Source organism: Oreochromis niloticus, linkage group LG20 (assembly GCF_001858045.2).
Source record: "Oreochromis niloticus isolate F11D_XX linkage group LG20, O_niloticus_UMD_NMBU, whole genome shotgun sequence".
In the NCBI taxonomy this organism is placed as follows: Eukaryota; Metazoa; Chordata; class Actinopteri; order Cichliformes; family Cichlidae; genus Oreochromis; species Oreochromis niloticus.
Genome location: NC_031984.2, coordinates 21433410 through 21457758, shown reverse-complemented (window position 1 = coordinate 21457758; position 24349 = coordinate 21433410). Strand labels below are relative to the sequence as shown.

Sequence of the window (24349 nt, the reverse complement as noted above, 5' to 3'; positions counted from 1 at the left end):
AAACTATTTATTGGCTGTTTATTTTAGATGTCATCGGCACAAACAACATTCACTACCTGCATTTTCCCAGACATGGTATCTGGTTATTGATGGTCTGAGAGAATGAACTCTGCACTGTGTCCCGTTTCTTTAGACCTCAGATAAAAATTTGATTGGAGGAAAATACAGTTAGGCCTGTGATGTACTTGTGACCCTTCCGAGGTGTACTCTGTGTGCACCCACTGTCAGCTGGGATAGGTTCAAGCCCCAGCGCAAGCCTGTTTTGATAAGAAAATGGATGGATGGAAAACTTTTTAGCTCAAAGAAAACAGTTTATTTGCACAGTTTAAAGCACATAAAAAGTGCAACTAGAAATAATATGTGGGAACTATCCCCACGCTCCTTTGCATGTGGATATTAAAGCACAAAGAAAATAAAAATGCTGGAGCAAGTACTCTGTGAATTTTAAACCAATATTTCAAAACTTTGGGAAGTAGAATCAGGGTCACCGGGTTCACCCACTCATCATTAGTAATGCATTCAGCCTGCATTTTTAGTCAGGCGAACAAGAGCCACCAGCTCAAAGGAGAAGTGAGGCTCATGAGTGAAGCCTGTGTTTGAAGGAGGAAGGATGACATGTGATTATAGATCATGCAAAAAAACAAGAAAAACCAAAAATCTGACCACGGTGATAGTAATGACGCTAATTATGGTGACACAACAGAAGCCGCCGATCTTATGAAACTGGTGCCTGAAAGATGTTGAAACCACTGCCTGGGGAAATAAGTAAAAAAGTTTTAAAGTAAAAGGAGAACAGCAGTTAGAGCAAAGCTGATCACGCTGGTGTATGCATGTATTTATTCCTTTAAATACAAAAGTGACTTTGCAGAAAATGTAACAATGATGGTAGTTTACCCAAAAATGTAACAATATAGTATCTCCAGTGAAAGAGAAGTCAAGTATATAGTATAATGCACAGCTCTTTAGATGTGAGTAAATGCATTGCTCCTGTCTTTGCTTCAGGAGTAGTGTATTTAGAGCTTCTGGCCACATTTGTTGACGATACAAAAAAGAAAAACAAAAAAAATTACAATATAATTGTGAGCTAAAGCGACAAAGCTTTACCTTTTTCTCTGTTGTTCATAACATAACCAGGCCAACAAAAGTTTCTCCCCAAATTCACAATACTCGGATACTAGAAAAACAAACAACAACAAAAATCTTTCACAGTGTTAACCTGAGTACAGTACATGGTAAGCAGAGCTCCTTCAGACCTCCTTCACTTTCTTTGGAAAGGGGAAGTGAAATCATCAACGCATACCAACCCAAAGGACAAAAACCAAAACAAAAGAAAAAACACTTTACCCATGTGACCTACAGGACAATAAATGCAAATAATGCTTCACCTTATGTGTAAATAATGTAAAATCAAGTAGCAACACCCCATCACCCACAGTGCAGACACATGACACAGAAGTGCATGCTCCTGCAGAATCTGAAGAAGCCATCGCACGAGCACTTTGTGTAATGAGGGCTCGAGGTGAAGTAGAGAACTCCTCCTCCCTTCATGTCAGGCTCTTTGCTTTGCCTTCATCTTCTCATTGCACAAAACAAAGTCTCATCTGTCGGCGCGGCCTCCTTCAGCGCTGTCTTCTTCTCTCCGGGCGGGCGCGTCCTGCTCTGGTAGCAGCCTGTGCGGGTGCTCCGCCTCCGTTCGACACTGGGAGCAGGAGGTGAGCGCGGCACAGAGGCGTGTGCGGATCGGCTGAGTGAACAAGACGAACATGACGCAGTTGGCTGCTCCCTGCAAGGTGTTGCCAATCCCCTGTGGGATCAGACGAAAGAGGGGTTCAGATGGGGGCATCATGATGGGTTATTACAGATGAATAGTTTTGATGGCAAATGTCGATTCAACATGGTTTTATTTTACCATGCTTGTTTTATCAGTCAATAAAACAACACATTTTCATTTATATTATTGTATTCATAGCGCGTAAAAATGTTTTATGCACATTTACAGTGGCACTATCATGTAATAAAACAGTCCAAACATCATAAAGGCTTCATTTCATTTTCAAGCCATTTAAAAGGAAAATTTACAGAATTTTGAAAACGCTTTGTTAATTTTTAAAAAGGCAAAAAAAAGAAAGAAGTTTAAACTCACGTGCAGCGTGACCAGCGCTGGGTTCTGTCTGACATTTGAGTTGGCCAGCAGCAGGATGAAGCGCACCGTGCTCCAAATGCGCAGGAGGATGAAGATGATGGGGATGAGCGTGAGCTTCACATCAGCCATGGAGGAGAAGGAGTGGGCGGGAGGCCTGTTGGCCAAGATGGGACGGTACTCAGAGAGGGCTGCATGCTGCGTCAGAGCATCAAGAGTGAGACCATTAAAAGAAAATAAAGAAAGAGAAAAAAATGTGTCATCAAGAACATCAGATAACTTTCACACTAGATAGATATTTGAGGGAGATATAGTTTCTTTTTCACGTCACTGTAACCTCTTTCAGTTGTAAGATGTTTGTGTTTTAGGACATAAACCATTACCAGCTTTAAAAAAATCACTTAAAATAAACCCTGGTTAATGAAAACATGACACATTACACCATATCATTTTTATTTAAAAAAAACAAAACAAAAGAAGCCAAACTGCAGATACTAAGTACATCCCACGACTCAGTAGCTTATAGAACCACCTTTAATAGAAGTTGAAGTAATCATTTTCTGTGTGACTTTATCAGTCTCTAATATCATTGTGGAGGGGTTTTGGTCCACTCTTCTACACAATGTTGCTTCCGCTCATTGAGGTTTGTGGGCATTTGTTCATGCACAGCTCTCTTAAAGTTCCACCACAGCATTTCAGTGAGGTTGAAATCTTGACTTTGACTGGACCTTTGCAGCTGTTCTGTTGGAGATTTGCCTCTGTGCATGACCCTGTTTGGACCAAGCTTTAGTATCCGGACAGATGGCCTCACATTTGACCCTAGAATACTTTGGTATACAGAGGAGTTCATGGTTCACTCGGTGACGTCAAGCTGCCAATATCCTGTGGCTGCAAAACAAGCCCAAATCATTACCCATGCACCACTGTGGTTGGTATGACTCGTTAGTGCTGATATGCTGTGTTTGGTTGTGTGTTTGGTTTGTTTGGTGCAACTTTGCATTTCTAAGTCGTGGTGCCATGTTCTTTTTTAGAGAAAACATAGCTTTCTCCTGTTAACCCGTTCCTGACAAGCCATATTTGTTCAGTCTTTATTCAATTGCGCTGTCATGAACTTTAACATTTAACATGTTAACTGAGGCCTGTAGAGACTCAGATGTGGCTCTTGGTTTTTTTTTTGCAGTTTCTCTGAGCATGCACAGTCTGACTTTGGGATGAATTTTCTGGGACATTCACTCTTAGGAATACTGGCAGCCATCATTAGGTGCTCCACACCTGCACACCGACAAAACAATTGCTTTCACAGAGGTGCTCACACTTGATGATGAGCCATTATTCCAGTACATATGATGAGGAATTCCTGGTGGCTACTTACCCTAATTCTTTATGGACGCGGTAATCGTGTGATTAGATTCTCACGCTGTTTCTACATTTTTGGCCAGTTTTTGTTAAATAACGACATGGAGCTGTATGTCGTGTGTTGTTCATCTGAGGTTTTGCTTATTTAATTTTAAAACCTGCTCAGGACCAGATGATTGTCATAACATGTCCTGATATGTAGAACTGAACTTTCTTTTTCCCATGACTTAAATTTTGTGTTAGGATAAAAGTGCAATATAATAAATGATTTCCTCCAAAGCGTGACTACCTCTGTAATGTGTGTCGTAATAGTTAGCGTGTTAGGGTTAAAGTTTCTTGTCATCCTCTAGGGAACCATATCAGTTCCTTTAATGCTCAACTGCTGAAAGTCTGAGTCACAGATACAGGAACTGGGATGTATTGATATTTTGTGCATAAATTCCTATAGAAGATCCCAGACTGTGATCAGTATGTTGTTTGGTTATGAGCCAGAATGTTTTAAACAAACTGTATTTCCACTTTATGCCCAGGTGATGATTTTAGCCTTCCAAGACTAAATGCAAATGATGATAGGCCAATACATTTTGGGTTTTTTCCCTAAAAAGACAGCGGTGTCTCTTTCACTCTCTATGACATTAATCATAATACAGAAGGCAAGAGGGAAAGTGTGAGATCAGCTTTTTAATGAATAAAGAAACTCGTTCATGATTCAGACCCATAAATACACTCTGTCGACCTGAAAACGAGCTTTGAAACCTGCAGAGCTGTGGATCACCAGCAGATTTCCATTAAACGTTATGTAAAGGGTTCTGGCTGATTACAAATGAATGTAAATAACAGATCCACTGTGGATTGCTCGTACTGAGTACCGGAGAATTGAGAAGGATGATTTTAACGCTTGGCAGGAAAAAGAGTTGTGTATCTGCAGGTTTCTTGTGGTTCTTAATGTGTAAACGGATTTTTAAACACAAAGTGACATTTTAAATTGTCACAAAGCTCTGCGTGCACATGACTGATGAATGAGGCCCCTGGTGTCCTCCTCACCGCTATGTGGATGTGCCTCTTGATCAGGATGTAGAGGAAGGGGAGGGTGAGGTACGCTAAGAACTCCCAGATCTTTCCAGTCAGCAGCATCCACAGGACCCGGTCTTTAACGTTGATCCTGACCCAGCACCAGCCCACCGACACCTCTGATGCATCGTAACCAATCTTGTTGAGACTCACAGCTGCAATAGTGATGCCCAGAGGAATTCCCCAGCTGGAACACAAAACAAAGGGTCCGGAGAGTAAACACAACAGCTCCAAAGGTCAGAGTCCCATTTTTAAACTTTTCCACTGGAGGTTTTTATGTAAATGTTTGACGGGCATGACACCAACACTTGCAGCAAAGACATGTGACAGTGTGTGATAGTAATCTTGTGCTTAAGGCTTGGGTGTGTTACATGGTGCAAACTGCAGAGTCACGGCAAGTTCTGTTGTTGAAGAAAATAAAACCACGAAATGAATTCCGCATTGTTTGCAGCGCTCGTTGGTTTCCCGCCCCCCATGAAGCACTTCTCCTCTTATAACACCACTTTAAAAGGTTACTAGATTTTCATTGCAGTATATACAGCAGCAGACCTTTATAAATACCAAAAAGACAGTGCATGTGTGTCTTATGTATATAAGCCTCCATGAATGCCTCTGTTGTGTGATCTCCGGTTCATTGCAGTATCTGAGAACTCAGAGAGAGATTGTTAGGATGACAACGGTAAACACTGCAGTGAGGCATACCCATGGGTGAAAATGTTCCCGTGTCCAAAAATAGATCAATTAAATGGTGGTACATCACAGTGAGTCAACTCGTTAACAACCAGCGAGGACAAATCATTAATGTGCAGAAGGAAAGCTGGACAACAAGGATTAAAATGCGCAAAATAAAAAAATTAAAAATTACGAGGGGTCGTCACACTGGGAGGCTCCGCATGTTTGATTGCTGTTTTTACAGTGGAAACATATGAACCACTAAAATAAACACCACGTTTGTTATAGCTGTTAATTTTTTTTAAAAAATGTACATGTTAAAAAGTGAAATATATCTGAAGCACAAACATGAGTAATGAAATAACTGCTTGTCAATAAAGTGGATCCACAGTACTGTGTAAAAATCTTCAGTCACCCCTCATTTCTTTGTATTTTACTTCAGAGGAGCCAGATGTAATTGGAATTCTTAAAGTACTCTTGAGCAATAGTTCTCCAGGCTTTCTGAACATCCTCCAAAGTTTTTTATTTTTTTGGGATATTGGCTGTTTTTTCACTCATTTTCAGTCCAGTCCTTGTACCTGATCATTTTCAGAGGAATGTGTTTTTTTGTTGTTTTTTCACTTCTTAAGCCACTTAAAAATAACCTATGAGTCATTCAAGCATAAAAAAAAAGCACGTGACTCAAGGGATGAAAAAGTGTTGTGTCTACACATGAGAGACAACTTGGCAAAAACCAGATTTTATATCTTATATTTTTTATATCTTTAGGCATAAAATATTTCTTTTTTTCACCAACAAATTGATTTCCCAGAGATTTATTAGTAGAAAACTTGACATGGTGCCCCCTTCCCCCCCTGACTCTTTGGGCTTGAATTGTACAAAATGAATCTTTTAAACGACATAAAGAGTTCTGGTAGCTCATTGCTCAGACTGTCCTGCAACTATAAAAAATGAAAGTTTTTGTTAATTCACCAAAAATGTCCTATTTTATTTATTTAGAATCCAAAAATGCATGCCCTCTCAGCATGGTTTGCAGCATGTCCTTCAAAGAAAATGGGGAAACTGGATGAGTGGAGGACAAAAGAAGAAGTGACAGGCCTAAAACCTATCTACAACAGAAGGGCAGTGTCTGAAGGTCACATCCTTAGGAACTTGGACCTTAAAAACGGGCCTGAGAATGCATCTGGTCCTTCATTTGATTCCTCTACTGTTCACTGAAGCCTCATCAGAAATGGTCTCAGTGGAGAGGTGACTGTTAAGAAGACATTATTAAGGAAGGGAACAAAGTGAAAAAGCCAAAATACACAAGAACTGGAGTGAAAAATCAGTGGCGAAATGTCTTATGGAGTGATGAATACAAATATGAAATGTTTGGCTCGTGTCATCATCAGTATGTGTGGAGGAGGTCAGGAAAGAGTGTCTACACAACAGTGAGGGTCTACAGTCATCAAGATTGGAGGCTGTGTCATGGTTGGAGCTGCATTTCAGCCAGTGGTGTTAGAGATCTTGTTAAACTGATTAAATTATGAACACAGAAAAGTGCAGGCAGATTTTGATCTGTTATGCAATGCCATCTGAAGAATGTGACTGGCCACAGCTTCGTTTTTCACAACAATAATCTCAAACACCACTCCAGTAAAGGCATACCTGGATAGAATAACACACAATGGTTCACTATCAGTCGTGGCTTCCCCAGAGCTGGACCTCAACATTATTAAAGCAGTGTGTGACCATCTAAAGGTGGCCAACATCCAGAGAAGAGCTTTGAATGTCCTTCAAGAAGCCCGGTAAACTATTCCTGAAGACTTCTTAAAGAAATTACAAGAAAGCTGCCTAAGAGAGCTCAGACTGTGTTGAAGAATAAAGGCAGTCATACCTAATACTGACTGTCAAGCTTGTTAGAATTGAATAAGGAGTGGGAGTCCCCACCAAGCATCATTTGAAGGTGAGACCTCCTTTTCTAGCAAATGGTCACTATAGTACATGATGAGAAAAGAAGGCGAAATTAGCTGCTGATTTAAAATGACATAAAGTGAGAGAAACCTTCTGTCATGTTGCTTAAATTTGAACTTAAGTTCTTCTTTTTATTGCCTCAGGGTGCATATTATTAAATATATCTCCATAGTACAGACTCTCACTGCAATTTTATTGCTTTTAATGAATTTTGATAAGAAAAAACAAAAATGTTTTGTTCTACGGAAGAAAAGAGCAGGGTGGACATGTTGGGGATTTTTTTTACCACGAAATCAGAAAACAATGAATGTGAGGAAGAGGAGGAGTGGGATGAATGAAAAGCTTTGAAAATAAAATATTGTCTTTCTGGCTGTTATTGAACTCATTTATCCACAAATAAATCCAACAAATAAATCACCAAAATTTCAGTAACAGAAATTCTGACAGTAGGACTGAATGTTATCAGTGATACATGTTAAGTTGGGGTGTTTTCTTTTTTCTTTTTCTTTTTTTGCTGGTAGTGAAAAAAAAGGCGAGGCACAGTTCAGACAGGACGGTGATCTATCGCAGGACTAACACACAGAGACAACCCTTCACACTCACTAATTCAGAATCACCAGTTAGCCTGACATGTATGTTTGTGGATGGGGAGCTGGAGCACGCTGGCATGCAGAGAACATGCATACTCCACACAGGACCCTCATGCTGTGAGGCAACAGTGCTAACCACAGCGCAAACACGTAAATACCTTTTCAGTGAAGTATGTGAAAATTCCCCATACGTAAATGGTGTTAACAAAATATCGCTTTAAAACTATTTATTCTATCATTATCTCTTCTAAGTAAACATAAACTTCTTAAAAATACAAATGAGACAAAAAAGTTCCCCAAAATAAATAAGCACTTAGTTTTTCCAAGTATTTAAAGGACATAAAAGTTGGGGTGAAGGCTGTACTGCCAAGGCTTTAAAGCCCCCCTGTAGATCCGCCCCTGAGTTAGGACGACTCTGTAGGCTTGAAGTGTACAAAATAAATGTTTTAAATGACAGAAAAAGTTCTGGTAGCTCATTGCTCAGACTGTCTTGTAATTATAAAGCTGAAAGTTTTTGTTAATTCACAAAAAAGCCCTATTTTATTCATTTAGAATCCAAAATGTGCACCCTCCTTCACATACAGTGGGCCAGATTAGATTCTTTGCCTGACCAGTTCTGGTCCCCGGGGCCTTATGTTTGACACCCTTGGTTTAATGGATTTGTAGGGAGTCCCTTAATCAGTGTTCCTATCCAGAGAAACACACACGGAGGATCCAGGCTGTCCTGGTAACATCAGCTGGTGAGAAAACAAGTGAGCACGTGTCATGCATCAGCTGATTTATGAACACTCGTCACGTGAACTGATCCAATAACTCCATGGTTAATATTTTAAAACTCACTAGGTCCCACCGTGATGTCAGCACGTCACCCCGTTATGCGGTGTAACGTCAGGACGTAGCTTGGCAGCAGTCTGGAGTTTTGCGCAAACTTTCAGAGTGTTACAAGATAAAGTAGATACACGTTAAGTGAGCCGGTTTGTGTTTGTGGTCTAATTCCCAGTTTAAAGGAGCCGTTTTGAATGTGCAGGTGTCAACTTTTAACAAGTCAATGTTCAAAATCTCAGAAAATGTGAAGCAAACTCAACTTTAGGGGGGGGGCAACTGCCGAAATCCCAAGATGCTTCAGGGCGCAGGTCCCACCGGAGCAGGTTTAGTAAACAGATAACACTCCGCGGGTTGCTTACCTGACGAGGTGGAACACCAACACGAGACTGTCAGCGACTCTTTGGTTGGCCCTCACGATGAACACGTACAGGTAAACGGCGATGGCCACGGTCCAGAAGAAGGAGCTGGTGTTGGCGAAAGTGGAGATCGCTCCCTGAGCGACGCACTCCGCCGAGTTTGTGCGGAAGACGCTCCACACTCCGAAGGCGTAGGAGACGGCGGAGAGCCAGTCAGACACCGAGAGGTAAACCAGCAGTTTCCTCGGAGTTGTCCTCAAATCCGACCAAATAATGTAGGTGAGGATAATCAGAGAGGAGCCCAGGAAAGACAGCGCGCACGAGAGCAGCACGATCACCTGCTCGAACAGATACACCTCGGTCTGAGTCTGACTCGCGTTTGCCATCGTGTAGCGCGATCAGACACGAGCTGCAGCCGTCTTGCGGACACCGCAGTCTCTGTTTGTTTGTAAACACCTTTCTTTTCCCGGCCGAGCGCACTGGTTTTATTCTGGATGTTCCCAGGGGCTCTCCACATTATTTTCCCTTAAGGCCAGGCGACGGTTTAAAAACACTCAGTCCAGTCGAGCCACATGACTTAAAAAAAAAAAAAAAAACTTCTACTGCTTTTAAGGGAGTCAAGCAAAACTTTTCACCCAGCTTAAAGCCCTCCTTCCCCGCCGCCCCCTCAACAACCGGAACCCAAAGCAGAAGTTAAGTCAGCTGGTAACTGGCAGGCACTCAACTGGTCTATTTTTGAGTGTAATTGTCTCAGTTTGTGCTGTCCAGCTTTGGCATAAAGTGCCACACACGGCACATGACAGCATGATGAAACCGCTTCCCCATTCCTGTCGTAGTTTCGCATAAAAGGATTCGCTGCTCAGGTTAGAAAATGACGTCTGATTTTATTTTAATAATTATTTTGCACATGTTTAAAAAAGAAAGAAAGAAAAAAGATACAATACACATAAATATAAGCTGGCGCATTTCCCAGTAAATCCTGGCAAAGTGCATTGAATAACAAGACGCATTCATTTTTATATAAATGTACGTAGAAGTCGATAAAAAGTGACTGAATTTTGGCTTCAGAAAGTGCAGTATTGCAAAGTAGGCAATCAAAACACATGAATAGGTGGTGGCACCAAAGCAGAAGTGTCATCAAAGAGCACAGAGGAACTGAATAAATAAAAACTAAACAAAACATAACTTAAAAGTACATCAGAGCTTCAGCTGTGAACATGATGGGCAGCAGAAAATTGAGACACTGAAATTTTTTTTTATTTTAATTATTTGATGATTTTGTAAACTACGGAACATAGATTGCATCTAACAAATGTTTTCATGGTTTCACTTCATTCTTCTTTGCAAGGTAAAAAAAAAAGCATTTAAAATTGTGCATCCAAAACGTCACTGTATTAATCCTCAGGTATACAAAAAAGGGAAAAAGCTGCAAATGTGTGAAAGTGATTAAATCTGAAGCATCGGTTAAAGGAAAAGTTATTTAAAACAACCGATCATGAATATAAAAAGCCTTCATGGGTGAATTTAAATGTAGACGAAGGACCGATTAAACTTTTAAAGAGGGAATTCAGGGTAACCCATCCTGCAGTAAGAGGGGGGAATCTCTGCTTTCTGGGGCAATAAATTCGTTTTTAAATAAAAGCATAATTTTGTCTGAAATTACATTTCTATTAGCGATGAGTTCACTGTACTCAGAGATAAAGGAGAAGCTAACGACTAACATCTGGCTCGTTTCTTGTCCAGGTGCTGTTGATTCTTTGGTGGCCTTGTGATTTGCAGTTTACCAAAGAAGTGTGGTGTAAAATGGTTTAGAGCCCTCGGAGCGATGACCTTGTGTCAGAGCAGGACTTTTACTGCTTCTGCAGTGCTGCAGCCCAGAAAAACCTGCAACCCCCTTGTTTTAGTGTTTGTAGCAGTGCAGCAGAACATTGGTGGGGGTTTTTTTCTTTGTCTTTTTTTCCTTGCAGACTGCAGCAAACTCTGCATCTGCATTATCGCCTGAATCGCACCATCGACAGACAGTTTTAAGACACTGCTTTTGATCGAGCATCAACAATAAAACAGTGAGAGATTCTGAGATAGTGTAGAGGAAAAATCAGAAGAACATCGTCTGTGTGTGTGTGTGTGTGTGTGTGTGTGTGTGTGAAAGCCTAAATTAATGTGCACCTGACTCATCTGCACACATTAGGTCGTCTTTGGTCACAGAAATATTCTCACCTTGCACTAAATAAAAAGTGTTTTGTTTTTTTTAATGTAGTGCAAAGGGCCTTTCTGCAACACTATTACATTATTCCAAAATTCTCGTGTTAAGTAAGGAAGAAGGAAAATATATAAAGCAGTATTTATCTAACTTTATTTATAACACTCCTTTTCTACAGCAGCAAATATGTCACAAATAAAATATCAGGCACATAAATCAAGAATCACATCCACTTTCTTTTTGTTTGTGTGTGTTACATCCAGAAATATCCGTGGAGCAAATTAAATTTAGGGATCAAAACATGCATTTGCAACTGAAAAAAAGTCATAGTAAGCCAAGCTGTATTTTCTGAATGAAAGGGCTTTCGTTTTGTCTCAATGAAAAGGAAAAAAAAAAGGCAAAGTTTTCACAAATTGGTGCAGCAGCGTTTGATGAACAAAAGCATGCCGGGAGGTTTGCTTTCAGTCACAAGATGGCAGCAGAAGATCATGATAGTGCAACAGACAGTGTGGAAGTTTGATCCGTTTTCTAAATATTGCGGCGGCCATGCGCTCGGTCGATCCTCAGTTAATTCTCTTAGCAGGGTCGAAAACTTACAGTGGCAGCTCCCAGTTTCCTCCCTCTTGGCTGTGATCCCGGGGCTTCTTATTGCGAAGAATTTCTGCGGCAGTATACTTGCTGATTGCTTCGTTCTCACTCCTCACAACAACCAGCTAAGACACTGCCAGAGAAACACCCACAGCAGCCGCGTCCAACCACCCGTCTCCGGGCTTGCTCTCCCCAGCGGGGTCCCGACTGGTCTTTGGTGCATGTGTCCACCTGCGAGCCTGGCACTGCTGACGCTTTCCATTCCCAGCTTCGTGGTGATGGTGGTGTTGGTGGTTGTTGGAAGGCAGTGGCCTCACACTGAAAGCCCCCTCCTCGCCTCGAGGGTGGCGTGGTGCTCTGCCAACAGCCGGCAGCTCTGTAAGAAAAGCAGGAAGAAATGTTAGTAGTAGTTCATTAAGTGTATACGTATAGAGGCCCTTTCTGCTCCCTGACTGAGATTTACACAACTACAACGCACGGACGAGCCCACGTTTCACTTCACGAAGTGACCCCCGAGCTTGTTTCCAAACTGATTTCTTGATCTCCTCCTAGCCGGTTTGTGCAGCATCACTTTAAGTGCACACAACTTTGGCAAACACAAACACCCCCGAACTAAGAATAGGCTTGCCATGACTCATGATTTTGCAACAAAAAAGCTCGGTTTGATTTAGCTCTCAACTATTTGTGTGGCTGCCAGCCTTGCTTCTGATTTTTGTTTTTTTTTGTCTTTTTGTCTTTTTTCTTTCTTTTTTTTTACTCCAGCTCCATGCAGTGCCAGTCCATGTTTGTGTTTGTGTACCTCAGGGACCACAGCTAAAACGCTATCAGTTGCGTTTGCTCACTGCAGTGCTATTTTGGGCCGGCTGACCGCTCCATACTGTCGTCTCCCTGTGGACACAGCTTTGCTCGCAGGACAGCATGGATACTAGAGACCGGTGGGCACATGCTCTTAAACGAAGGAAGAGAGGACGTTCCGTAGAGGGAGGAACGTCTGGAAAACAAACAGTTTGAATTACATCAACTATCCGCTGTTATTGCTTCTGAATTCTGCAGCAAGGCTATTTGTAGCCCTCTGCGTCGGCTTCTAGTCTATCTTATGACGTACTTTTTTAGTTGTATAACTGGAAATTCCAGCGTTTTTATTTGTGGTTTAAGCATTTTGACCTTTTCGAAATTCTAAGAAAGCACTTTATGACGCTCTGAAGCATCTTGCCTGAAACCAACACAAAATTTGTATTTGTCTGTCTGTCTTCACACACAAACATGCATAACTGATGTCCACAGACAAACGCAGAGGTTGCTCCTTGACCTGCTTTCACCAAGCAGCTGCATCCGTGTCCTTTTGTGCGTTTGCAGCGAGCTAGATGCCGCCTTCGCTGAGCACATGATGACAGGAATTCCTTCCTGTTCAGGCCTTGAGGTAATCCTAATACAGGAACGAAGAATGGCAGGGAAAACAAAACCCTGCCTGCTAAATGAACGGCCGGCCGCCTCACCGCCTCTCACAGCAAACAGCAGCGAGCCTCGACTAACAAGCCTTTCCACAAATGCATTTAAAGCCTCAGGCACGGCTCACCTCTCCACACAGATTTCCCTATCGTAATATTTCCGTAATATTGGCCAAACCCGAGAAAAAAACCCTTGTTTACAAATATTAGTCAGAGGTGTGGATGAATACTGCTCGAGCGGACTTAGTAAGGGAATTAAACCGAATAAATAAACGCTGTTTTGGGGTTTAACCTGTTAAGTACATCTTAATTTAGCTGGAGGGAGATGTATCCAGATGATGCAGCTAACACTAAATTTGTGTTATTATCACCACATCTGCACAAGCTAAATGAAAAGATAACAATAACGCTTTTAATCCAGTGTTTTCTTTTTTTAGCTTATTGCTTATTGTGTGTTTTATCTTTGTTGTGGCAAATTAATTGCACTGGGTGTGCACAGGGAGGTGGAGGAAGTGCAAAAAAGAACAAATGTGCATCACATTTTCACGTGTGCACTGTTAACATGATATCAATTTTTTTTTTAAATCATACTTATTATTTCACACCACTCATATATGAGTACTAGTTGTTTTCTTAATTAATCGACTGTCATTTAACAAAAAGGAAAAACTTGACAGTAAAGATTTGGAAAAAGGGAAGTGTTCTGGTATTTTTGGGAAGATGAAAACAAAATCATTAATGTTTAATTATTATATAGAAATAAATATTTTTTAAAAGACTTTAAACTTCATATTTTATATTCCCTTAAAAATACCAGTTTCTTTTGTCAGAAAAGTGAAACTAAACATTTTTATCGTCCTTTTTGATCCGCTATGTATTTTCCTGATGCTAAATTATGATTTTTTTTTTTTTTTTAATTTGAAAAGGAAAAGCATGAAAGCTAATGTAAATTAACAAGCTTACAAGCCATCGTGTCATCGATGGCTTGTAAGAGAGCATCATTTGGTCCTTTGTGGTGTAACTAAAAGCTTTAAATATCAGATTTAAATTGACTCGTAAAAAAAACCAAAACAAAACAAAAAATCCAAACTGAAATGTGTTAGTGTTAGACGTGTGTAATCTGGAGTGTCAAATGTAACATTGCACATGGTGCACATAGCATTTGCCTCAGAATATCTTTTGTTTAAATAACCGTGGGACTCTGTAGGTCTACAGTTTCTGACATATTCAGCCTCCAGGCAACAACTGTCCCCGGCAACACTTCACCAAAACACACACACACATGTACAAACCCCAGGCTCGCCTATACTTCCTGATCATGGTGGATCCCTCTGCTGTCAGGCCTCGCGATGTGTAATCCCAACGAAGAAAAAAAAAAATCACATTCACCCACTTTACCTCACTTTCCCGTTTCTCCTCATGTCACTCTGCTGCACATTTCTTGGTTGATCAACGCTTCCACGAACCTAATCATCTGATGGCAAACAGTGACATCAGTATGTACTGCAGGGCCGTGCTGCTGAGCAGTTTAACACATGCACAACACGCTCACATCTGCATACGTGACATGCGAGCTTAGCCTCTCGTGGTCTTTTTTTTTTTTTTACTTTTATTTTTAGAACAACTTTAAAACATATTTGGGTTTGAGCTAAATGAATCTACACGCCAAACTGCAGTGTGTTAATAATTAAATAGAACAGTCTCACACTCAGCTTGTACTACCCCTCGTTGCCAGAGAGAGGGGAAAAAAAGAGAGTTTCCCCAGTAACTATCTTCCTGCTTGACCACACACAACTAAAATACACAGATCGTAGTGTGTCGGACACTAAATGATTATCACCTGAGTCCCCGGGTGATTAATGTATTTGACGTTTTACCGGCCTGCATGAGTTTTTACAGTAGGGTTTATCAGTGCCGTGCGATAATGTGTGACAGCGTGGACAGACTGGCCCTCGTTTATCTGCTTCTCTGTGTACACTGTTCCTAATCTCATTTCGCTTCCTGACTGACATGCTGATGACACTTGTCTTCTGAGAATCAAGGCCGCTTGAATCGTCTGTCACACCGTCTGTCGTGAGCGCAAACTCGAATCAGCTCCAGCTAGATACAAATCACTTCTGAGAAACGAGGACCTGTTATAAAGCCTTTCGCTCTCGGCTCTCTTGGGGCTTTTCAGGAGGGGAAAGAGGCGGCCTGCTGGGTCTCCTGTTGGAAAACTGGCTTTCATTATGAATGCCGGAGAAAACAATAACAAAAACAGCTGCCCTTCTCCGTGAGGATCAAGACGAGATGATGAAAGGGTCACTCATCCTGCCACTGTGCAACTGGGTACTGTGTTTGGGTGTATCATAGCTCTCTGCTTTCGCTAACCTTTTGTGTAGTAACCATGGGATTAAGCCAGCATCAAAACTCAAGCTTGGACGCTTCTCCTACTTGCAGTGGCTTAAATTATCGTTTTCTAATTTATACTTACAGGCTGATCTGAAGGCCTCAGCCTGGCATCATTTTAATTCCCCTGAACTAGTTAGTGTTTCTGAAAATTTCACTCAGTTTCAGCAGAAGTGCACAGGTCCTCAGAAGTGTTCAGCTGTAGCATTGTTGTGTATGTCAGAGGCATCTGTTTACACACAGTTTGGACACTCACCAGTTAGCCGGGCAGCAGCCGAGGTCTACCATCCAGCGTGATCTCCAGCGGGTGCACTCAACGTGTTGGCATCAACAGGAGTCTGTTCACGGGCTCTCCCGATGTGTGGGTCACTTTACACTGGAAAACTGTTGACCACCAGCCTCTTGCCTCTCCTCCTGTGGCTGCCTCTCTCTCTCTCTCTCTCTGTCTGTTCAGTCAGGCAGTACAACAAGTCAAGGCATGTTCCAACACGCCACCAACAGCCGGGCTGGATGTATGAGCCTGCACAGGGGGAGGAGCAGAGGATCAGAGAGGGGGGAAACCCAGAAAAGACCCAGCATGACTCAGCCTGCTTCGGTCAGTTAGCATAGCTTTCACTCTGAGCACTTTAACACATGAGTTAGTCTTTGAAGGTGCATTATGACTTATTCTGTGTGACATGTTTAAGTCATTTAAGTCAGAATCAGAGATGAGGAGATGCTCTAATGGGTGACAACCTGCTGAAAATGTGTTAGACAGAGGAGCTCTTTTAAAAAAACGTCTCTGACTTCCTGGCCCACGTCTGGCTGCAGGCGGTGACTGCTTTCTCTTTTCACTTTCTGCATCCTGCCAGTGGAAGCAGCTCAAAATGTCTCTGTCCCAACCTCCCAGTCTTTGTCAGCTGAAGCTGAATTTAGATTCAAGTAGATGCTGTTCAACCATGCTCTTATTTGCAGTTAGTCCTACTTAATCTTTAACACAGAAGAACAAATAGTTTATAGCATACTAATAAAAGATGCGGATTCATTAAATCTTTGTTGGGTTTTTTTTTTTTTTCCCAGTAACTCAGTGGGTCACATCAATTACAGATGAAGTCCGTTGGCATGAATTATGAAACTGCAAAAAATCACAGGGAACGCATCAGCAAAGATAGGAAACACTGTGAAATATTAATTGCTTCCTGGAAAAGTGACATTTTTTTAGTGAAATCAAAATTTCTAAACTGTTTATTAATGCAAAAAGAAAAGGTGCGGTATACAAGTGTACTTTACGTGTCCATTTATCTGCTGACACATTAAACTGCATTAAATGTGCAGAATCATCAGCATCCATGAGTGCTAATTATTCAAATCTGCTTTGCTGTTAGCTGGTTTTTTTTCGTTACTAGAGCAGGCCTGATGCCGGTTCATCACTGCTGTAGTGGAAGTTGATCACTAGGCAGATTCTGGGAACAGCGGTAGGAGCCAGCTCAGCAAAACTCACCTGCTACTATATGGTCTGAGTTTGGCTGCCTGAGCATCTCTGAAGCTGCACTGTACATCAGTGCTGCTCCTCTTCACTGCAGCCTGTCAACAGACTGATGACCTTATCAATGAAAGAGCAAAGTCACCGCGATGTTACGCCCCGAAAGAGCTCAAAGCACTTTTAGCTCGGCTCAGAGCCTCGTCTTTGCCCAGCCCTTAACAGCAACTAGAGAGGCAGCTTTGTAAAAGAGCAGACGAGGTTCATTTTCCTGCCGTTAGCTGCCTTAATTTATTGGAAGTGGTGTTGCGGCACCGCGCAGAAGTATTTTCACAAAGTGCCGGCAGTAGTTTCACCAACTGACTTGGCTGATAATTTATGCAATTTACTCATGAGTGAAATATGGGTAACCGCTGACGTAGCCCCCCTTACTGGAACATATCCCTGCACTTCAGTACAGAACTGTAGTTATTCATCCTCCTACCTGCAGCAGACTGCAGCTGAAGCCTTAGATTTGCATCTGTGTCAGTTTGGGGTGGGGGGGTGGGAGAAGGAACCCCTAGCCCAGCAAGTTCAAAGCTTGCTGCATTGATTACATCATCGGAACTGGAGTGCTGGAACGGGACAATGCACCATCAGAGGGGAGGGAGGGGGGCAATCGGCTAATCTCACCAGTGCCTCCCTGTGGTGCTCCATGGGCAGTGTGTGGGGTAGGGGAGGTTGGGGTGGGGGTGGTGGTGGTGGTGGTGGTGGTGGGGGGTGGGTGGGGGGGGGGTCTTTCCCTCTCTCTCTCTCCCTCTCTCTGTCTCTCTCTCTAAGCTCAGCTCAGTCCAGCACATTGCAGGACGGCCTGCTCTGCCATGCAGGGTCATGTGACATCAGGACTGTCTGAGATTTTCTGAGAGGGAATGACGCTCTTTGGTGTATTTGCTCCTCTGTGTGTGTGTGTGTGTGTGCATGTGTGCGCACTCTTGCATGTGTGCCATTAGAGGCCAGCACTGCAGGAACTCAGCTGCTGCAGGACACTGCAGGATTGCTGTTCTGCTGCTGGCTCTCTGTCTCCTGCTTCTCTCTCTCTCTCTCCTTTCTCTATTCACTCAGGCAAATTGCTCAAGGAGGATGGTGAGAGCATGTGCTGCATACTTTTTCAGCAGGGACAGAGGGGTGGGGGGTGCGTGGCTGAGAGAGAGGAGGAGGAGGAGGAGGAGGGGGCAGAATCACAGAGGTGCAAAGCATGCCGGTGAGGCGCTCTGCTGGGCAACTGTACCTCTGAGAGAGACTACAGTAGAGAAATTGGAGATGAGGAAAGAGGAGGAGGAGGAGAGAAGGTGGGAGGTGGGGGGAGGGCAGAAGCGAAGTGCAAGGAACATCAGGTGAGTGCGGCAGTTCCCTTCGCTGGCAGTGTAGCACCCACCCTCAGAGAAAGTGTGAGCAGGAGAACTGCAGATGTTCCGAGATGATGTCAGGCTCCGGATGTAGCACAGACCCTTTAGTACAGTTTGCGATCATCATTGTGCCCGTCTGCCTGCAGTGGGGAGAAACACAAAGTCCAGAGAAACGCCTTGGACTCCAGCCTCACCGAGCTGACGATGCAGGGCCGGCTTTTTCAAGGTCTTAGCACAGTTACCCGAGGTGAACTCAGAGCTGACCGTGTAGCCAAGCGAATTCACCATCCACACCTTCCATACTAGTTTCCAAGCATTTGTAATACTTTGACTTTTATAAGAAGCCTTAACCCCCCCATAAACTATTTCTACATTGTTTCTGAAACAGAGATGCTGCAATAAAGCAAAAGTAGCAACGTCTTCTTTTAAAGCAAAGTTGCTGAAATATTGCTGCTGCAACGATAGAAGAAGACTGGTCCTGCTCTAGGACGTCTTTTAAAAGACAAAAACTTAACATCTAAATGAAAGAGAAAGCCTTCATCTTCCACTGTTAAGTGCCAAAGTCTCTACAGAGTAGCACTCTGATGTGAAATCCCCTTATAGGATGGCAGAAAAGTCCCAGTAACTACAGCACAACTTCATGACTGCACCACAGCTCCCCTGTCCCAAACAGGCCACTGTAGCCTCATTCTCATTTCCCCATTTAGCACTCAGACACTCACACAGTCCAAGATCCCTGAAAAATCCTTCTCACCAGTTCCCAGCATCATACTGGCAATGAAAACACGCTGGTTAACATAAATGCACAACTAGCCGAGAAAAGCAGAGCTCAGGCTGCCTGTCGTCTTCTTAAAAGCTAGGTCAGCAAAGATGAAACTCTCCACTGGTGTGGAGAACTCTGCATCCTGGTGAGTTTTTTTGTCCTTGTGTCAAATAGCGAGCCCTCTGGACCAGCCGCTATCTGACACGCTGGCTGCTATTTCCAGCCCGTACCATGTGTTAAACATGGATGAGGGAGCAGTGGAGCCTGACTGCTAACTGACTGGTTTTCTGGCAGACTGCTGCCTGGTTTAATGCTGGTGCAGAGGAGGCTGAAACTGATGAGACAGAAGCCGCCAGGAGCTCTAACACTGCAGGCATGCACACCGACATACACATATCAACTCCTGCAAGGCTCATTTAATTAAAAAAAAAAAAAGTATGCAACCCTACAGAAAGAAGAGCCCGTCATAGAAGAAGGCAAACAAGGTAAATAAGACTAGAGAGGAAAGAAATGTATACCTACGGACGAGCCTCCAACCGCATCTCTCACACAGGGAGGAGAGGAGGAAAACTTCTCTGCACTCACTCTGAGCCTCCTGGTTGCTGGTGATGTGCTTTCATGGCGCGGCAAACTTGACTGCAGCATTGCCTCCTGAACAGAATGACATTGTTTGCTCTCTCTCTCTCCCTCTCTCTCTCTCCTTTTCTCCTCCTCCTCTTCCTCCTCCTGTACACGCTTGCTCCCCCTCCTCTTCTTTGCACGCTTGCTGGCAGCATAAACTGCACAGCTCAGCAGTGTTCCCCCACTGCCGCAGCAGATCCTGCATGAGCTCTGCGTATCTGAGTGGGATGGGACTTTTAAAGGGGAACGCAACCTCCAGGGTCAGTGTGTGTGTTTCTGTGTGTGTGCGCTCATCCTCAGTCCGCCCTCCTCTCCTCCATGTACCCCCTCAGCAAACCTTCCTCCTCGTCGACACCCTCGGGAATCATCAGTGTAAAGGACTCCTCACAGGAGAGAACCCCCCCCCCCCCCCCCACCACTGCCACCCCCACCACCCCCCTCCGCCGCACACATAACTCGCCATCCTCTTTTATTCGTTTTCACACCACAGCAAAAGCTGCTTTGAGATATGAGGGTGCTCAAAACCTCAATGAGGAACTGTCCCTGCTCCACGCAGAGGCCATCTCCCCCTTGTCACAGTATCCAAAATCACTGAAATCCAATTTCCTCATAAACACACACACAAAAAAAAATTAAAAAATACCTTTGATTTGATTTGAGCATTTGTAGAATTTTTCAAACTCTTTCAAACCAGGTATGGTTTGAAAAATGATGACGTTTAAAGAACATTTAATTAATCCGAGATCACTAAATGTGAAGCCGTTTAAGTGAATTAGGAAAATCAGTGCTTTAAATCAAATTTGTCATCTGGTTTTATTGAGGAAAAAAGTTGTGTGATTTATTATAATCGAACCAGTAACTAAGAGCAATTTTTCAAGCCAGTACATAAACAAACACAAGGCACACCAAATGCGTATGGGAAACGGTGTCTCCAGGCATTATGATGAATGAGTAATAATCACACAGGCAGTAAATTAATGCATTCATTTCAGAGCTCCCCCTCTCTCTCTCTCAAAGTTGTACAGTTCTCCCAGGTACAACATTTCCTTCGGTAAAATGTCCTTAATCTGCAATCCCTAATACCTACCTTTCATTACCCAAGATGCACTGCTCCACTGGTGCTATTCTGCAGTGCGCTAAAATATAGAAATATCTTGACCAACCGAATTTGTCTCTTGTGCGTTGCACAACTCTGTGAGAGTGAGATCATCCATCATTCAGTCAGACATTGAGGTTGAACTTCTCTTTTTGCGCTCCTTATGGAAACGCGCCTGGTGTTATGCTTCCCGGCTTTCAGCGATGACATTTGCAGCGCGCTGCACGGGCAGTGTACAGATAATGGTGCTTCTGTTTGAAAGCCTTTCGAGGCATCAGCGCCTTGGCTGTTCTCTGCAGCAGTGCAGCGCTGTGTGCTTCCAACTGCAGCAGCAAGTTTTTTTCCCTCTCTCCTCCAATATGACTTGGACCCCAAGTTGCACCCCGTGATCCCACATTTTGTGGAGGAGAACTGCATACATCTCACATTAACCTTGACTCTGTGCACTCAAAGGTTATGTGTAGCAGTTTTAAGCATATTAGAGTGTGTGTGTATTATATGAAAGGCTTCTCGTTAATTTGCCTGTATCCTCTGCTTTTATTAAGACACAGTTATTTGCACAGATTGCTGAATCAGCAAAATTCATGTAATGCAATATTGGGAATCAGCTGCCGATATCAGTCAGTGTCCGTATCAGTGGTAGGTGTGCATCAGACGAGCACTGTTATCCATCAGCTGTGGGCAGGCACTCTCTGAATGCAGGTACCATCTGCATTCAGTGCTGCAGCTGCATCAGTCTGCTGATCCTCGCAGCATCCATCCTCTCGTCTGTACTCACTGACACCGGGGAAAATGCCCCTGCTGGCATATCTCTCACATACCCCACGCCATTTTCAGTAATGGCATCCCCTAAAATGAATAAGCCATGAGGAGAGGCCTTTTTACATGTCCTATTAGATTACCTCTGTATGCTTTACCTGGCTACTGTCACTTCATCGCCTTTGCTTCTCCACTTGACTTAATATTCTCTGACGCTGTCCCAGCCAAGGACACAGTGGGTAAATATTTGTAAAGCCTCGCAGATTATGTGAGCGTATAAATTCAACGTTGTTTCATCTATTCGGTATGCTCAGTTCAGTGGACGTGTGAATACACTCTTGCAGATGACTTCATCAATTTTAGCAACTAATTGCCTTTTTGGTTCTTTGTGCCACAGCAGCCGGTCATCTTTTAGTAATTCTTTGACTAAACTGAAGTTATCTGTCAAGTATCTTGACTCCCGCAAATAATGGAGCAGGCTCTAACGCTTGCCTGGTGAGTTTACGTGCGGTTTTTTTTTTCTTTCTTTTTGCCATTCATAGCTCATTCCTCAGCTTCATTGATCTGTCCGGAAAAGATAATAGACACATTGATTCACAAGCTCAGCAGCCTGCTTGGTTTACACATCAGTTCAGAGTAATTCTCAGTAGTCCTTAGTCAAGAAGCAGAATTGCCTTGACTGAGGACAGACTTCTTTTGAAGGTGTAGATTTACCATCTTTTCTGTGAACACCTTGTTTCTTTTGGTTTTTACAGCACAGCAAAATTCTGAGCATCTGACAAGATGCAGCAAAACGATAAAATACAGAAATCTGGAGCGTTGTTGGAGTTGAATGCTATGTTAGAGGGTTTTAAGGTGGCGTAATGTGACATTGCTGATGAAAACTGGACTCAGAAAGGAGGTTATTGAGGCGAGCTGGCAAAAATCTTTGCTCACTTCAGTCAATCAGTCTTACGGAGACGGACTGAATGCAGCGTTCCTGACTTCGTAGAATAAGGTGGTGTGGTGTGTTTCACTGCACCAGTGCTTCTTTGCTGACCTCATTTTGTAAAGCTGATGAGATTCCTCCCAAGGCCAAGTCGAGTGAAAAAGACGCTGTTAACGACACAACAGATCAAATGTGGTTATACTGGAAGGACTGTAAGCACGCGGAGGGACAAACACACTGTGAAGTGTGAATTCCCGGCGAGTGGAGCAGTCCAAGATATCTTTTATTTCCCGATACGGATTTTGAAAGAATCTCTTACAGCGTTACTAACCCCCTGATATTAAAGATCCTGATTTGAAGGCCGAGCTTGATATGTGAAACATATGAAGTGCAGGGTGTCATCAGTTTCTCCCTCAGTATGAGAGAGATGGTAGTACAGGGCTGTGATGGATTGATATAATAGCGAGAGGCTGAACTTGTGACAGCTGGCTGCTCTGTTGTGAATGAGCGGCAGCTCTGTCAGCTGTCAGTGTCAGCACTAGCCAGTCTGCTCTCTACACTGGCGCTGGAGCAAAGCATAATGCCCACATCAGCCTTAAGAGGGAGAGACTGCAGCTGGAAAGTCTCGATTAAGCTCTCACACAGCTATAATAATTTCAAGCATGCCCGTGAACAACCCAGTTTCCGAAAGATCTGGCGTGCCGCGCAGAATGTAAATAAAAACAGATTGCAGTGATCTGTTTAACTGAAAATACCTCAAAGAGCACATCGGATACTGAAACTGAGATAAAACACACATGATGTTGCACTATTTAACAACTAATTAGATTTATAAGATTAAGAAATAAGCATCCTGTGAGGCTGATCTATTTAACTTGTATGTAATCGGGCACTTTAATATTCTCATTGAGAATGAAGGTCCATTCACAAGAATACAATCAGCAGGCAGAAACAAGAGAACAGAAGAACAAAGAATGAAGAAAACCGTCAGTAATATAGTTTTAAGATCTCAAAATTGGTCCCTATTTTGAAGCCAGTTTGGAGATTATGTGAAATATAGTAACTGTATCGAGGTTAGTGTAAACAAGTTAAGCATTTATTTATCCTTAACTTCCAAATGAATCTTATTTGATACGTGAGTTTTTGAGACTTCTACATCATCAGACCTATCAAACCTAAATAAATTGCACAATACATTTTAAGCAAATACCAGTTGTAGCAAATACGGTACAAATTAAAACTCATGTATACTAATTCAGATCCATTTTTTTTAAACCTTTGTTAGAAGGTCCAATAAACACTCCATTAAGAAAAAAAATCTGGCAATCGTTTCATGGTTCAGGATTAAAAGGGTTAAGATCCAGCACTCCATCGGAGAATGTGTGGGCAAATCATGTTTCTCAGTGTGAAATTGCTAATAACTTGGGGATTTCATCATCTTTGTTACACATAACTAAAAATAAAATCCAGAGAAGCTTTTCTCTCTATCCACTGAACAGTGATCATAGTTTGAAACTGCATTCACGAATGGCAGTGAAAGCTCTACTGCGTGCACAGGTTTGGGGAAACACAAGGTGTTGATTCATGTGATGAAATAAGAGCAGGTCTTGCTTCTTTCAGCACGAAAATACCAGACCTGCACACCAGCGTAACACAATGTGCTGTTTAAAGAAGAGCCAATACCTCTTAAGTAGTGTTAAACATGCCCCTGTCCCGAGATGTTAATCAGACTATCTCATTATTTATTTATT

At 42.7% G+C, this 24349-nt stretch overlaps 1 protein-coding gene and 1 long non-coding RNA gene across 6 annotated transcripts in view; one reads left to right on the top strand and one right to left on the bottom strand.

The window, feature by feature from the left end:
- Positions 1–507: 507 nt before the first annotated feature.
- On the bottom strand, positions 508–19893 carry gpr157 (G protein-coupled receptor 157). Of its 4 annotated transcripts, XM_025901799.1 has the most exons (7): positions 19713–19893; positions 18461–18571; positions 15844–16107; positions 8967–12127; positions 4541–4754; positions 2144–2338; positions 508–1804 (listed from the first exon to the last, which is right to left on the bottom strand). In XM_025901799.1, the coding sequence occupies exons 4-7, from the start codon at positions 9347–9349 to the stop codon at positions 1598–1600; spliced, it is 999 nt and encodes a 332-aa protein (XP_025757584.1). In that variant the 5' UTR covers positions 9350–12127; positions 15844–16107; positions 18461–18571; positions 19713–19893; the 3' UTR covers positions 508–1597. The 4 variants fall into 4 exon arrangements, with proteins under 4 accessions (XP_025757584.1, XP_003444963.1, XP_025757585.1 ...); XM_003444915.5 differs by lacking the exon at positions 18461–18571; XM_025901800.1 differs by lacking the exon at positions 18461–18571 and having other exon boundaries at positions 19717–19893.
- Positions 9061–24349, top strand: part of LOC102080337 (uncharacterized) — an 18051-nt gene continuing 2762 nt past the window's right edge. For both annotated transcript variants that reach the window (XR_001224351.3, XR_003215553.1), the window contains exon 1: positions 9061–9190. This is a non-coding gene — a long non-coding RNA (uncharacterized LOC102080337). The remainder of the gene's footprint in view (positions 9191–24349) is intronic.